Here is a 16912-nt window from a genome sequence, read left to right as displayed (position 1 = left end):
CGTGTCTCCTGAGGATGATTTTCCAATCACACATTTGCTGCTTGCTAGTACATCTCCTGGGAACTTCTTTTTACTCTGTTTCTAACCTTTGGTTGGAATAAAATGAACACATTTTTAGCAATTTTTAGTGCTATTGCATTACGGAAAACTGCGAAGGATTGCAATTGATGATGTATTTGTATTTTTGTAGGGACTTATTCATAATTGACTAGTTGTTGGGTGGTCTGAATGACAAGTCAGTCACACAGAAGCCCTGTATACAGCTAATGGGGTGAAACATAGGAATGATTGTGGGGACCCAGTGGTGCAGGGGAGCCTAAAGCAATATACTGTACAGTCAGTGTGCCAAGAATTCATGACTGCCTTTATAGAGTCAATTAGATGCATTTTTGAAGACATTTTCACATGTGTTCAGTGTATTAAATTTAGCGGCATCTAGCGGTGAGGTTGCGAATTGCATCCAATGGCTCACTCCACCCCTCCCTTTCGAAGCACTACGGCTGCTGACACAGAACTAAGATGTCATTACTTTTTCACTTCTTTGCTGAAGGAGATAACATATTTATGAAACGCACTCTGTAGAGCAGTTTGTCCGTTAAGGGCTACTGTAGAAACAACATGGCGAATTCCATGTAAGGGGACCCGTGCTGTGTGTAGATAGAAATAGTTAATTCTAAGGTAATAAAAACATAACGCTTCATTACGTAAGGTCTTTATATACCTTTGACGACATAGTTATGTGTATTATATTGCATTTCTGTCAATAAACACACAAATTACACACTGGACCTTTTAAATGAAATTGTATCTAGTGTGGACGACAAATTCATAAATGTGCAGCCCTTCAGTTTTAGGCCAGATAAATTAATTCAACAAATAAACAGGATAAATAACTATAACCACTATTTGCAAAAAATATCATAGTCCTCAAAATATGAAGAACTGCAGATTATGTAGTGTACAATAATGGTAACATTGCTCACAGCTAGCATTTTGGAGTTAATGCTAGTTATTTTGACAGTAATTGTCTTGAAATGTATTGTTGAAGCAAGGCGGTGAATGTGTTACACAAGCAGTGTTTTGATGTGTCTGGCTGTGATGTTTAAAGGGGATGAATTTACAATCGCTGCTTCTTGAAGAGAATTTACTGTGCCAAAGCACAGCATGTTGTCAGTATGTTAGAGTCCTTTCAGAGAAGATGCATCTCTTCATTTATCCCCTCAAAACACTTCTGCAAAGAAATATTGTAGTTAGTCATCTATCTTAACCTATCCATCATTTTTATAGCTCTCGGGCTACCACACAGAATAATGAGAAATCCTTATCAAGCAGAAAACTTATATCAATTAATGGCTGTGAGCTTCCGCGATGCATTTTCAATTGTTTCTTCTCCAAGTTGAAGATCAACGAAAATCTAGAATTTTCCACCGTGGTGGTGATCTTTTCCATCATATCATAATTACAAACATCCTGACATTGTGAAGACAGCATTACACCCATAATTCATTTTCAGCTGTAATAATCACCACTGTTTGTCTCAGACAGCTTTTGTAATATATATCGTGAGTCACAACGTCAAGCTGTAAGGTGATATTCTCTCTCTGTCTTTCTCACTTTCTCTTGTGTACTTCTCACATCTCTTTTACACTCTTTAAACTTACTGTCTGCCTAGCTGTATCTATCTATCTATCTATCTATCTATCTATCTATCTATCTATCTATCTATCTATCTATCTATCTATCTATCTTTAAATGGTGTAGGATGGACAGGTGATACTGAGCAGATCAAAGGCTGATGGACTTTTATTCATCCAGCTTTACTCGTTTATCTGTGTCACTGGACATCCGGCGGTCTTTGCATTGCCTGTAATGTTCTCTCGCTGCAATTTATCCATCACTGTCATTTATCTTTCTCTCTCCTGCAGGATGGAAAGACAGCAGAAGATCTTGCAAATGCAGAACAGCAGGAGCACGTCGCAACGCTGCTGGCCAAGCTGAAAAAGGTGCAAGTCTTGCTTTAATATTAATGTCAGTGAGACTCAAGACATTCGTTGGCATTACATAAATGCTTTCAGGAACAGTTTACCCAAAATTGAACATTCTGGATCCATATGTAAATATATACATTTATGCATTTGGCAGATGCTTTTACCATTGAAGATATACAATTTTTAACAGTATGTTTGTTTGCTTGGTATCAAACCCACAACCTTTACGCTGCTAATGTAATGTTGTATCCACTGAGAAATGTGTAAAATGTGAGCTTCATGGGATTTGAGTTTATAATGATTTAAAATGTGGTTAACTGCAAGAACTGAACAAGTTCAGAAAGACTTTGGAACATTATTAACAGGACATAGGAATCATATTATTAGTAACTTCAAGTGATAGTTCAACCAAAAATAAAAATTCTGTCATCATTTACTCACCCTCTTGTCATTTCAAACCTGTATGACTTTCTTTCTTCTACAGAACGCAAAAGAAGATATTTTGAAGAATGTTGTTAACTGGCAGTGCTGTTCGGTTACCAGCTTTCTTCAAAATATCTTTTTTTGTGCTCTGCAGAAGAAAGAAAGTCATGCAGGTTTGAAATGACAAGAGGGTCATTTTGCAAATCTATTTCAAGCTGTAAACAAAAATAAGAACCAACTATTTTCATGGTATTTCCAAGTTTGTGGTAGTTCTGTGGTATTTTCTAGATTATCATGTAAATGTTATTGTGTAAATGGAAATCCATGATATGTACCACTGTATCATGGTGCTAATGCAGTCATTTTTGTAAGGGTTATTATATTTTAAAGCCTCCAGTTGTTTTTTAGTGCTGGCTATGTTATTGCCTCAACAGCTTTGATTTGATACACAGCTTAGGTTTATGGTTCATCCATTAACTACAAACTTAATGTTTAGTAAGGCTATTTTAAAATAACTCAAGATTTGGAAGGTCATTTTAAATGTTGTTTAATATAAGACATACAGCATCTTGCTATTTGCTTGCATTAGAAAATAAGATAACACTCAGCTGGCTCAGACTCGTTCATATGACTGGCACTTTAGTTTTGAAAGCCCCATAAATGACACTCATTATGATTCTCTACCCATTCTCACTCACATTAGCATTGCGTCATTGGCCCATATGTCACGCTGTAATGTGATTGGATTGTGTTAATTAACATACCCTTTGTGATTGGCCTGACAGGACAACCATAAGATCATTTACATCCAGCAGCTGCGGCCTACACAGACCCTCCAACCTCGCATCAAACTCAAGCTGTTCGGCCACTCGGGAGCGGGGAAGAGCACTTTGGTGGAATCTTTAAAGTGTGGGATCTTGCGCAGTTTCTTCAGGAGACGGAGGACCAGACTGACCAATCCTGTCCGACATCCCGCCTCACCTGTCACTTCCAAACCTTCAGGTGCTTTAGCCTTTATTCTATGGAGGCCCTGACATCATAGCCACCAGAAGAAAAAACTGAAAAAAGCTCAAATTGCTGTAGTGTTTTCAGATTTTTTGCCAGGAATTTAAATGTTAGCATTTAAGAATTGCTTAAAATGATGTTTGGCAGTTCTGAGCAGAGTTTCTATCCTCACACATTCCCAGATCACCACATGCACGTCATTATTGCTATCCTTAGAAGGTGGAATCACATCAAAGTAGTGTGTTATCTATGAAGCTTGCTTTTCTCACAAATATTGTCTTAAAGTCTTTGTTTCTGTGAGAAAGTTTCTATAAAGAGCCTAAGTTCAGGAGAAGGCGTTGATTGTGCGAGACATGTGCAGCATAGTGTGACTAACACGTTTGCGAGGTATAGAACAAATTTGAATCATCAGACGCTCAGTGTTTTTCTAAATGAAAATTTAGAAAGTAGACTTCTTGTACTTTTATCTGGAATTTAGTTTTTTCACCTGAGTAGAGGAATAATCATCTAAAAATAATAAACAATTTATTATTATTATTATATTAATATTGTAAGTTAATTAATATTGTAATAATAGCGATAATAATGTTGTTATTATTAGCAAAATAAGCTTTTGTATATTTAAATCAGAAGAATATAGCAGAAACATATACTACACCATACAAACTTTGATTGGTCAATGCTGGTAGAGCAGAAATCAGGCCTTTGTCAAAGAGCTCCCCCATGTGGCGGGTTATCACAGAGTTGAGTGCTTTAATTTGAATGCGCCTGAGTCAACATTTTATATGTCAATAATATATCATAGGCACCATTAATTTGTTTATATACAGTATTATATATTGTTTATAATTTATGTATATTATATATTTTAAAGAGTTATAAAAACAAAATAAATGTATATATTTGACTGTGTCTATGTATTTTTCCTTCTCTTTGTGTGGGTGTTTGTTGTTTGTGACTTGTATGTGTGCGTGCGTAGTGTCTGTGAGTATCTCAAACCTGTACCCAGGCTGTGAGAATGTTAGCGTTCGTAGTCGCAGTATGATGTTCGAGCCCAGTTTGACGAAAGGAGTGCTGGAGGTCTTCAGTCCCGTACACAATGCTCTCTCTACGGCTGATGACACCGCCACCAAAGCCATCGACATCCAGAATGCCAATGTCAACGGTGAAAATGATTTCTAATAGGCGTTGTTGTGTTATTGTTTTTACAATTTTCTCGTTTTGGAGTTAAAAAAATTTCCTTGCTTTAATAATTGGTCATTAGAACCATTATCACTTGTGCATTTTGTAGTGTGGCATAAGTGCCCACATACTGTAGCCTACTTTGTGATGGCCGCTGTATACTTAGAATGCTTCTGTGTATGTGTGTACTTGCAGGTGTTGGAGACTTCAGTATATGGGAGTTCTCTGGTAATCCTGTCTACTACTGCTCATACGATTACTTTGCCGCGAATGATGCAGCTGCGATCCACTTGGTTTTATTCAGCTTGGAGGAGCCGTACGAGACTCAACTCAACCAGGTCACATTCTGGCTTAACTGCCTCAAGGCTCTCACGCTGCCGGAGGATAACATCGGTACGTGTGTGTGTGTGTGTGTGTGTGTGTCACTTGAGACTACAGTGTGCAGTATATAGATTTTTTTTCCTCTGTAGGGCTTTCTATTATAATAATTACAGGGATCCGCTTAAGCTGTTAAATGCTTGATTAAGAGGTCTTGTATTTTTCTGTATCTTTATATTAAAATGAATTACAGGATTATTATACCAGATCAACACTATAATTTGATTTATTACTTTTTTGTTATAATAGACTTTGTGTTTTGAAAGAGAATATGTGAATATTTATTTCTGTTTGTTGTGTTTTTGTTCAGGATTTAATTTCTCAGGTATATTCAGCTTTCTGTTTTAGTCATATTGTTTCAGCTTCATTTCCATAATGATTCAAAACAACATTTGCCAACCATCCTTATGCTCATTCTATTCTGAAAGTATGGCTGTCAATCTATTAAACATTTGAATTAAATGAATTACATGAGATGCACATTAATTAATCAAAGTTGTCATAGTTAATTTTATATTACAACAGTTTTTGCTGAGAAATTATGATAATTTCGGAGCTTGTTGTGGCAGATAAACAAAGCATTTAATTGACATTTATAGACGGTTTTAGTGGCAACAACGTAAACAAACATTATGTGCCCCAAACCTAACTTCCGATAGACCTCCGCAAAGAATCAATAACTGTTGAGTCGTTTTTAGGTTGAGTAGGTTTCATTTAATACAATTAATATGCAATAAAATGTTCATATAAATGAATATAAATTAAATATAAAATAAATTGTTTAGGCCAGATGCGGGCATACGTTAAAACCGTATATACAACGATTAGTTCTGGTCCCCTTGATTCTGGTTGTGCCGTGTTCTTTTTATTTAAATACAAAGTCAATGCAAATTACATACAATGTCAGCGCAAAGACGCGAATCGACACGGATGTGCAATGGGTGACGCGAATCATGTTAAAAACTCGAAGAGCTCATTGACACCTTCTGTTTAACACATCCGGACACATGAAGACACTCCCCGTTGTGCAATGTTTTTCACATCACTCGCGTGAAAATAACAAACTATTCCTGCGGGTAATAAAGAGCGAGGAACGCGATCCTTCGCATTTGGTGTGAACACAGCATAAGCCGTTGTAAAATTCCCCAAAACACACAGCTGACCGCAATACATAAGAATTACTGCGCCACTGTATGGTGTGCATCTGTGTTGCTTGGCAACCACTTTGTTCTTTCTGTTTCTGAGGAACTACGTGTTGGTTTACAGTGCATCCTTGGTTTACAGTGATTTTATAACAAGGGGCTTCGTGATGTGCCTGACAACACCCCTTAGCTGTTATAAAATGACTGCAAGTTACACAATGGCTTTATTAGAACTCAGTATATCTCCTTTTTTAATGAAACGCAGCATTCTTCAAACACATCTCAAGAACTCGACGTTCTGTTTCATTCCGTCGCCTGCGTGCTCCAGCTGAGTTTAGAACACAGTCACACATCTTGTGTGAACGGCTTCTGTGCCGCCTGATCTCTCAGTGTGCCACATTGCCCGTAGTAGCAACTGGAGCCGAGCAAACTGCAAAATTACAAAATAATTGTAAAAATGTATAAAACTGATGAATAAAATGGTTTTACTTGAAGGAAATAGTTCACCCAAATATGAAAATTCTTTCAAAATGTACCCACACATCCATCATAAAAGTCATTATAAATAAAATATGTATGAAAGAAATGAGTTGTTCTACATGTATCTTACTTTCTGTCCTGTCATTCATTCTGTATGCTCTCATTTGACTGTCTCCTTCAAATTCAGCGGGGCTTACCTTTGCTTTCACTGTAGTGATGGTTGATGATTTTGTGTAAGTACTGTAGCGAGCACATCCATAATACTATGGATCATGCCAGAAGAGAACTAGTATCTTGTTTGATCTGTCTATGGCTATGTCTGTAGTTCTTGATACTGTATGCATTGCTATTATAGATGTTGAATGCAAGAATAGGAATAAATATTAAAACGGGTGCTTTATGTCCACAGCCTTTGGAGGGAAGATCAGGAATCCACTGCGTGTGGTGCTCGTGGCCACACACGCTGACATTGCGAATCTTCCCCGATCGTTCGGTGGAGAGTTCAGCTATGACAAGGAGAGATCTCTGCTTAGAGAAGTCAGAAACAGGTGATTTACAGTAATTAATATCAACTAATAAGAAAAACCAACTGTTCATATTATGTGTAAAATTCAAGTTATTTGATATCAGTATATATTAATTAATCGATCTGCTACGTTTTCAATAAGGTTTGTTTCTATTATCCTAAACATCTTGCAATTTCTTTCAGGTTTGGTAATGACCTGCTGATCGCTGAGAAGCTCTTTGTCATGGATGCAGGAGCATCCAACTCCAAAGACATGAAGCTGCTGAGAAACCTTCTGTTAGAGCTCAGAAACAGCATCATCTCAGTAAGCTCATTCTCTATATTCTTACACATGTCCTGTAACTGACCGATTTAAGTACTTTATTTAAACGGTTAAAACGTAGCGGTCATGTTAATTGGTGCCATTTATCCAGTGTGTTGACGTGTCTTAACACAGTTTAACTTAATGAGGCTCCTTGGCTCTCTTTAACACGTCAAAGCATCACGGCATGCACACCGAACCCATTGACAAGATATGTTGCTGCTTAATAAGAGCCACTTTTTCCTCCTCCCCTCTGTTTCTCACTTGCTCTCTACACTCCTACACATACCTGCGGCGCTTTCTTTCACATCTGCATGCCTTAAGGATGCTGTTACATATTGATGTCGGCCTTTTTGTGCCTTTTCTAAAGACACAATATTATCTGCAAGCTACTTTTAACGATTTAGAGATTTGTAAGGGGTAGTTTACCCAAAAAGAATTAATATTGTGTCATCATGTATTCGCCCTGGTGTGATTCAGAATCTGGATATGACTCTTTTTTTTCTATGAAACACAAAATATGTTTTTGAGAAATGGTTTCGTGTCAATACAATGGAAGTCAATGGAGTACAGTGTTTGTTGGGTACCAGTGTTCTTCAAAATATCTTCTTTTGCGTTTTTGCAGAGGAAAGAAACTCACACAGGTTTGAAAGGATGTGATAGTGAGTAAATGATTAAAGAATTAGCATTTTGGGGTCAACTGTCCCTTTAAAGAAGACTGGGTGTTACTTTTAATTGGTAGTGCTTGTTAAAGGGACAGTTCACTCAAAAATGAAAGTTCTGTTATCATTTACTCACTCTCAAGTTGTTCCAAATTAATTTCGTTATTCTGCTGAACACAATGAACGATATTTGGAAGAATTTTGTAAGCAAACCGTTTTGGGGCACTTTTAACTACCATAGTAGGTTAGAAAACTACAAACCCGATTCCAAAAAAGTTGGGACACTGTACAAATTGTGAATAAAAACAGAATGCAATGATGTGGAAGTTTCAAATTTCAATATTTTATTCAGAATACAACATAGATGACATCAAATGTTTAAACTGAGAGAATGTATCATTTTAAGGGAAAAATAAGTTGATTTTAAATTTCATGGCATCAACACATCTCAAAAAAGTTGGGACAAGGCCATGTTTACCACTGTGTGGCATCCCCTCTTCTTTTTATAACAGTCTGCAAACGTCTGGGGACTGAGGAGACAAGTTGCTCAAGTTTAGGAATAGGAATGTTGTCCCATTCTTGTCTAATACAGGCTTCTAGTTGCTCGACTGTCTTAGGTCTTCTTTGTCGCATCTTCCTCTTTATGATGCGCCAAATGTTTTCTATGGGTGAAAGATCTGGACTGCAGGCTGGCCATTTCAGTACCCGGATCCTTCTTCTACGCAGCCATGATGTTGTAATTGATGCAGTATGTGGTCTGGCATTGTCATGTTGGAAAATGCAAGGTCTTCCCTGAAAGAGACGACGTCTGGATGGGAGCATATGTTGTTCTAGAACTTGGATATACCTTTCAGCATTGATGGTGCCTTTCCAGATGTGTAAGCTGCCCATGCCACACGCACTCATGCAACCCCATACCATCAGAGATGCAGGCTTCTGAACTGAGCGCTGATAACAACTTGGGTTGTCCTTGTCCTCTTTAGTCCGGATGACATGGCGTCCCAGTTTTCCAAAAAGAACTTCAAATTTTGATTCGTCTGACCACAGAACAGTTTTCCACTTTGCCACAGTCCATTTTAAATGAGCCTTGGCCCAGAGAAAACGCCTGCGCTTCTGGATCATGTTTAGATATGGCTTCTTTTTTGACCTATAGAGTTTTAGCCGGCAACGGCGAATGGCACGGTGGATTGTGTTCACCGACAATGTTTTCTGGAAGTATTCCTGAGCCCATGTTGTGATTTCCATTACAGTAGCATTCCTGTATGTGATGCAGTGCCGTCTAAGGGCCCGAAGATCACGGGCATCCAGTATGGTTTTCCGGCCTTGACCCTTACGCACAGAGATTGTTCCAGATTCTCTGAATCTTTGGATGATATTATGCACTGTAGATGATGATAACTTCAAACTCTTTGCAATTTTTCTCTGAGAAACTCCTTTCTGATATTGCTCCACTATTTTTCGCCGCAGCATTGGGGGAATTGGTGATCCTCTGCCCATCTTGACTTCTGAGAGACACTGCCACTCTGAGAGGCTCTTTTTATACCCAATCATGTTGCCAATTGACCTAATAAGTTGCAAATTGGTCCTCCAGCTGTTCCTTATATGTACATTTAACTTTTCCGGCCTCTTATTGCTACCTGTCCCAACTTTTTTGGAATGTGTAGCTCTCATGAAATCCAAAATGAGCCAATATTTGGCATGACATTTCAAAATGTCTCACTTTCAACATTTGATATGTTATCTATATTCTATTGTGAATAAAATATAAGTTTATGAGATTCGTAAATTATTGCATTCCTTTTTTATTCACAATTTGTACAGTGTCCCAACTTTTTTGGAATCGGGTTTGTACTATGAGTAATACCCAACTGTTTAGTCAATTTTAAATATTTTGTGTTCACAGAAATAGATATACAGTTTAGAACACTTGAAGGTGAGTAATGGCTGACAGAAATTCATTTTTCGGGAATCCTTAGCAATGAATTCCTTAAAAAAGTAAGCTGACATGCTTTTCTAAATTTTCCTCTTCTTTTATGTATGTTAGTGTTTTCATGCGTTTTTATACGACTCGTTTGTCATTTTGAGGTTTCTCTCTCATTGTGTTCTCTCTGTTACACAGAACCTGCAGGCCTATGACCAGTGCAGAAGCTTTTGTCGCACTCTGCCTCCTGAGAGGAAACTGTAGCTGGTCCAAATCCAGCTCATGCGTGGCAACAGTTTGTCGTGGATGTACATAGAACAAATCAACCCTTCTGGCCATGAAAGATCTGCTGGAGCTGATTAAACAACTCATTAACAGCACAGTCTCTTTGTTTTCTACAATTAAAGCGTCCGTGATTAATCACAGCACAACTTGGTGTGTGTGTGTGTGTGTGTGTGTGGTGTGTGTGTTCATGTTTGTATATCCCGGTGGGACCTAAACCTGAATGCACACCAACACATGGGGACTCGTGTCACCGTGGGGACCAAAATTGAGGTCCCCAGGGCAAAAAAGCTAATAAATTGTACAGAACAATATTTTTTACAAATCTAAAAATGCAAAAAGTGTTCTATGATCTTTAGGTTTAGGGATAGGGGATAGAATATACAGTTTGTACAGTATAAAAACATTACGCCTATGGACTGTCCCCACGGGGATAGTCAACCAAAGCCAGTGCGTGTGCGTGTGTGTGTGTGTGTGTGTGTGTGTGTGTGTGTGTGTGTGTGTGTGTGTGTGTGTGTGTGTGTGTGTGTGTGTGTGGGCAGACCATTGCAAGTGTGAATGTGTGTGCGTGTGTGAGAGAGCAGCTGAATGATTTGTGTGCGTGTGTGAGAGAGCAGCTGAATGATTTGTGTGCACATTTGAATTACAGTAGGGTTGTTTTGGTGTCGGTGGAAAGTGTATGAGCTGTTGATTCTATTGTATTATTAATTAAAAACTAGTATTTTCATACACCCAGTTATGCTATTGCACACACCCACACTGTTAATTCTACATCCATTACCACGAAAGCACTCAAAGTCTACAGTGCAGAACATCTACACATGTTTTCATGATGCTTACATGTATTTTTGTGGATCCAAATGAATTGGCTGTCAGAAACGGAATAGGACCCTTTTTAGTCTATTGAACACCCACGGGTATTACAACAACAACACTTAACAACATAGCAGTTGAATAGTCATGGTTTTTCATCAATATTAGTCATCAGGTTTTAAAAGGTAGAGACAGCACTTAAATACATTTTAGGGCATTTTTTATGTTGACGTGCCAAAGTGGCAAGCTCTGATTCAGCCTTGTTCACATTTTAAACATTCACTTGTTGGTAAACCTGAAATATGAAATTTGGGAGGTCTTTGCCTTGATGAGATGGAAGAATGGTGATTATGTAGTTCCTCTTAAAGGGATAGTTCACCCAAAAATTTAAATTCTGTTATTTACAGAGACTCGTGTTGTTCTAACTACACGGTCTTCTTTTGCTCTTATTTTTAGTGAATCGTTAAGTTCAAATGGTTTTGACTTTATTGACAATGTTCAGTGTCAAATTTTATACATTTTACAAATGGCCTGTTAAAAAAAGTTGCCACAAGTGATACATTTATGAAACCTCAACTGAGCCAATTAAACAACAGGTCAATTGGCTCAGTTTACAGTTTACAAATTTTGTATAGGATCTAATAGCAACCAACAGTATTGTGTGCCAAACTTCCACCAATAAAATCTTTTAGTACTACTTAATACTATTCCCTTCTTTTCTCCAGATTAACATCATGCAGAGTGAAACCGTCCAAGACGTTGTCCTGCTGGATCCCCGCTGGCTTTGTAGTAATGTCCTTGGCAAGCTTCTCTCCATTGAAACCCCCAAAGCGATCCACCATTACCGTGGTCGCTATCGTGTAGAGGAACTCCAAAACCTCGTCTCTGAAGGCGACATCGATGAACTCCTCCAGATCCTGGATGCCATGGACATCTGTGCCCGTGACATAGCCAACCCAGGAATGGTTGACATTCCCGCCCTCATACGGACGGGTGGGCTGCAGCACACCTGGACGGACGAAGACGACGTCGAAGGAGAAGACACTTTACTTTATGGTGGTGTACGTGTGGTCCCTGTTGAGCACTTAGCCCCGTTCCCCTGCGGACTCTTTCATAAGCTTCAAGTCAACTTGTGTCGCTGGAGCCGGCAACAAAAGCCCGAGGTTGAGGCTGAGGACGTTCGGTTGTGGAGCAGCGGAGCTCGGGTTGGACTCGGTGGTGCCGAGGCTCTGGTTCTGCTTGTTAACCACGGTCAGGGCATGGAGGTACAGTTACGAGGACCTGAAGGAGATCCTACACGTTGTTATGCTCTGTTGGACACGTTGTGCGGCATGACAGAAGGTCTCGTGGCCGCAACGTTACCTGGATTGTTAACTGCCCGACATTATCTGAGCCCCCAGCAGTTACGGGAGCACCACGGACCCATCATGCTCTACCAACCTAGAGACTTTTTCCGGGCTCAGGCGCGCAGCGAGAACGCCCTGTCTAACACCATGGGCGGTTATCGCGAGAGCTTTGTTAGCATCGTAGCATTAGGTTGCACACAGGTTTATAAACAGGGCAGTCTCGGTAGGGACGTGCCCGTGGCGGAGCTCAGTCACCTAGCTCGACGCAAACTCTGCCGCCTGCTGGACCCGCCCGACGCCCTCGGAAAGGACTGGTGTTTGTTAGCCATGAATGTGGGCCTAAGCGAGCTAGCTGCTAAATATAGTGGCGGCACCAACGGGACCCCCCCTGCAGACCCCCTTTCCCTTCCCAGCCCAGCAGCCACACTTCTGCAAGAGTGGAGCCAGCGATCAGGTTCTACCGTAGGCATTTTGCTTGCTAAGTTGCGAGAACTTGGCCGCCGAGACGCAGCAGATTTTCTTCTCAGAGCCGCGCCAGTGTTCCGGGTTAATGTGGAGATTCTGGGAACTCCGCCAGAGCCGTACAGCCCTGTGTGCAATGGAGGCGGCACATCTTACAATTCCATCAGTTCTGTGATCTCTCGCTAGGACGCCACTTGTGTCTGTAGAGAAACGTGCAATTTCATCAGTGGAGTGATGTTCAATCTCAGCTCCATGGTCTTGAAAGACTAAAGTATTTGAATCAGATACTCTGTTTATGTCCACTGATGCCGTCTGCGATTTCTGAATGTTCATCCTTGGTATCTCTGAAATGGTGCCTCTGTAAAAAAAACAAAAAACAAGGGAATCTTATATTACCTATCTCAAATTCCCATAGTGAAACTGCAGAAGGCCTTTCCAAACGTCCTTACTGAATGATAATTCTGCAGTTCTGAATGATACATTTCTGTCTGAATCAAAGAAATTAAACTACATTCGATGGCCGAATGATCACAAAGTGCTTGGAAGCATTACTTGATGATAAAAAGATAATAACTCAATCTATTGAGTGCCTTGGAGATGGTAAACTGTTCTAGATTTGAACATTTGATGTGCCATGTGCTACCTACTAAAAGCAAATTTAGTTTAAACACCTGTGGAAGTGTTTCAGTGTTTACCCTTTGTAGAATAATTTAAATGTGCATATATAAATGAAAGAACAAGTCTGTTCTCAAACATTCAGAGTTTGAGAACATTCGGAGAAAATTGTAACTACCTTACTGTTCCTTACTGCAACAAAACCATATTTTTTCAGACAGGATTTTATTTAGAAGATGAAGCACAAAAAACATTCCTTGACGCAGGTACGTTAACATATTTTAAAGTCTGCTTCCTAAAATTCTGTGTCCCAGTGTATTTACTGATTTTCATGCGTCGTCACATTTAAGTACGGTATATTTGTGTCACCTCAATGAAATATTGCAGTTTTAAGTGTAAATGATGAAATACTCCAGGCATTTAAATTTTTTTATAAAATGTCTCCTGCAATATCTTGGTAAGCATGATCTGAGTATTGTTATGATTGTTCAACTGCTATATAAATATTTTATGTTTCACACATTCGCACTCTTGAGCATTAAGATTTAAAGCAAATTATTTTAAAGGGATCGCAATTGGGCAAAAAACGTCATAAAATGTGTAGAACTGTTAACAGTGATCCTGTTTCAGTGGTAGAAATTTATATAATTCATAACAGCCATCTGTTTGGATTGAATTGTAATAAAAGTGGTATGCAGGGCACAAATGCAGTGACAACGTGAAAGCTGTAGATGGCAGCAAAGCTTCCCTCTTATGTCTACATACTGTATATGCTATGACTTTTCCTTCAAAGGAAACAGCTACAGTTTCATCTTTTCTAATATCTTAAATGAACTTTCAACAGTCCCGTGTAACATTTTGGAGCCTCCAGCGCTTTATTCCTTTGCAGGCACTCTTGAAATCACAAACAACCTTTTCTGAAAGGGAACTGGGCATATTGCGTTTTTTCATTCCAAAAGGCACATTTTTATACTGTGATTAAGTCTGTGTATTATAAATCTGTTTCTTTGTCTGTGGTCAAGCTTAATGATTTCCTTTATAAAGACTTTAACAGGGTAAATCATAGGGGAATTTATCCTGTTGTATTTAAGACTTGTACAGTCATTTCTTTGCACAAGACCTTCACATCTATTTATATTATGTTTTGAATCCATGTCGCTGAATGCCATGTCCTTAATACTTCATTATAACTTTACAGTGTACTACATTTTTTTATAATAAATTGTTTACTTGATGACCCTTTCTTTGTGTTCTTTTACCTTAAAACATCTTAAGATATGTTATATTATCCCATTACATTTTATATTAAATTCTAAAAACAAATTGGTTTGTTCTGTTAAATGGTGGAAGCCTTTCAAACTGCTTTTAATCAATTGAATCGAGCATTTTGTTGAATATTGAATTGTGCCCCTTTTGATGTATCCGGCCCTGATTTAATCAATCTAAAGTAATTAGTCAGAATAAATTATAGCTTTTACCTATAAAATCTAAACAACACTTAACAATCAATAGTATCTGTAAATACTGTATGATAATGAATAACACAATAAATACACTAGTACGAGGCATTCAAATAGTTATTTGTCCCTTATGTTGCATAATACAGTTTTGTCTTGTGCTTTGATGTGATCACTGTTTCCTGTTTCCAGAGTTGTTAGGAGTCACATTCAACATTTGCCACTGACACGGCTAACACGGATACAGTGTCAGACCCAAAAATATACATAGAATATATGTTTTAGAGGTTAAGGCATTTTTATCTCCACAGTCAGATTAAAGGGATAGTTCACCCAAAAATGAAATTCTGTCATGAATTACTCACTCTAGTTGTTCCAAACCTGTATAAATTTCTTTGGTTGAACACAGAGAAAGATATTCGGACGAATGCTTGTAACCAAACAGTTATTGGACCCCATGGACTACCACAGTGGTAACAATGGTAGTCAAAAGTGCCGCAGAACTGTTTGCTGTCCTACATTCTTCAAAATATCTTCTTTTGTGTTCAACGGAACCAAAACAATTATGAAGTTATTTTTCCTACTATGGTGGTCAATGGGGTCGAAGAACTGTTTGGTTGTAAGCATTCTGCCAAATATACAGTATGTTCATCAGAACAAAGACATTCCTTTACAGATTTGGAACAACTCGAAGGTGAGCAAATTATGACAGAATTTGTATTTTTAGGTGAACTATCCCTTTAAAAGTTGATCACTTTCAGTGGTATGCTATGTATTGTGCTTTATTTTAATGCAGTGAGTTATGTGAAAACTATGTACCAGCCCATGTGCTCCAAAGCTTTTTCAACACTTAAAAGTGCCCTCTGGTGAATTCTGGGTAAAATTATTTCCACATGCATGCCACTACTTAGAGGAAAAAAGACAATAATCAAAGCGTACTACAATGAAATGAAAAAGAAAATCATGACAATGCTGCTGATAAATAATGAGTCATATGAATTATAAGATTTTAGACGTCAGTGAGTGTAGCAAGACTGAACTTGCATGCAGCAAAAAGACACCACACCTCTGTTTCCAACATAACGTTAATGCTTCTGATCACAGCCGTGTCTATTTGATACACTTACCTCAGCAAAATTGCCATTTTATAGCAAATATTCATTGACAATGTGCAGTGTCATGTTTCCTTTTTTCTTTTGTTTATACCACTAAAGCCTCACACTAGATCAACGATATTTCTTTTAACTGTGCTTTCATTTGATCATCACTTGGGCTGATAGGTTTAAGTGATAATGATCCACAATCTTTTTATTGTATGCTTTTTGTCACACATGGCACATTAATCAAACTGTGCTGGAATGTGAATCGACTGGCAATGTGATCCACTTGACACAAGTCATTGCAGAGAAACAAAACAATATTGAATGGTGTTAGGGAATCAAGGTATATAGGACTAGATATGGTCGAATGATATACTGATAGAAAATGCAATGTTTTGGTCTTGTTTTGTTGTTGTGAACAGGGTCAGACAAGTTCAATGTGTTTGTAGTCAAGTCTATTTTTTTCTAAATAGATTGCCAAGAAAAAACTGAATTATTCTTACGATTATAATGATTGAATAAACTGATGCAATCATTCATTCATTCGTGCATTTTAACTGGTTTGCCATTGCAAAAATTTTGTTTGAATGATTCACACAGCATTAGATCACACATTTGAAAAAGATGGAATGTGATGTTCTGTCTTTCACAAGAGTGCATCAATTTGAATAGATCATTATTATATAGGCCTATTATTTACATTGATTTGTGTTGCTGGGTATTTTTTTAGAGAGTGGATCATTGGCAAAGCATCAATGACAGCTAATGTTTAGGTTACTCGTTGATTTATTTACCATTTACCCGTGAAATATTTAAAACATTTAAACAT

General features: G+C 38.3%; 1 protein-coding gene across 1 annotated transcript in view; it reads left to right on the top strand.

The window, feature by feature from the left end:
- The window catches only part of dapk1 (death-associated protein kinase 1), an 84710-nt gene extending 69949 nt beyond the window's left edge, over nt 1–14761 (top strand). Inside the window, exons 19-26 of the mRNA XM_057349375.1 lie at nt 1926–2003; nt 3197–3413; nt 4396–4581; nt 4794–4991; nt 7008–7146; nt 7308–7428; nt 10208–10303; nt 11796–14761. Of these exons, the coding sequence (XP_057205358.1) occupies nt 1926–2003; nt 3197–3413; nt 4396–4581; nt 4794–4991; nt 7008–7146; nt 7308–7428; nt 10208–10303; nt 11796–13097 (2337 nt within the window). The 3' untranslated portion in view covers nt 13098–14761. The remainder of the gene's footprint in view (nt 1–1925; nt 2004–3196; nt 3414–4395; nt 4582–4793; nt 4992–7007; nt 7147–7307; nt 7429–10207; nt 10304–11795) is intronic.
- The last annotated feature ends 2151 nt before the right edge of the window (nt 14762–16912 follow it).

The sequence above is a fragment of the Triplophysa rosa genome, linkage group LG2 (assembly GCF_024868665.1).
Source record: "Triplophysa rosa linkage group LG2, Trosa_1v2, whole genome shotgun sequence".
NCBI lineage: Eukaryota > Metazoa > Chordata > Actinopteri > Cypriniformes > Nemacheilidae > Triplophysa > Triplophysa rosa.
Note: the sequence above shows the minus strand (reverse complement) of the source record. Positions and strands in the feature narration are given on the sequence as shown.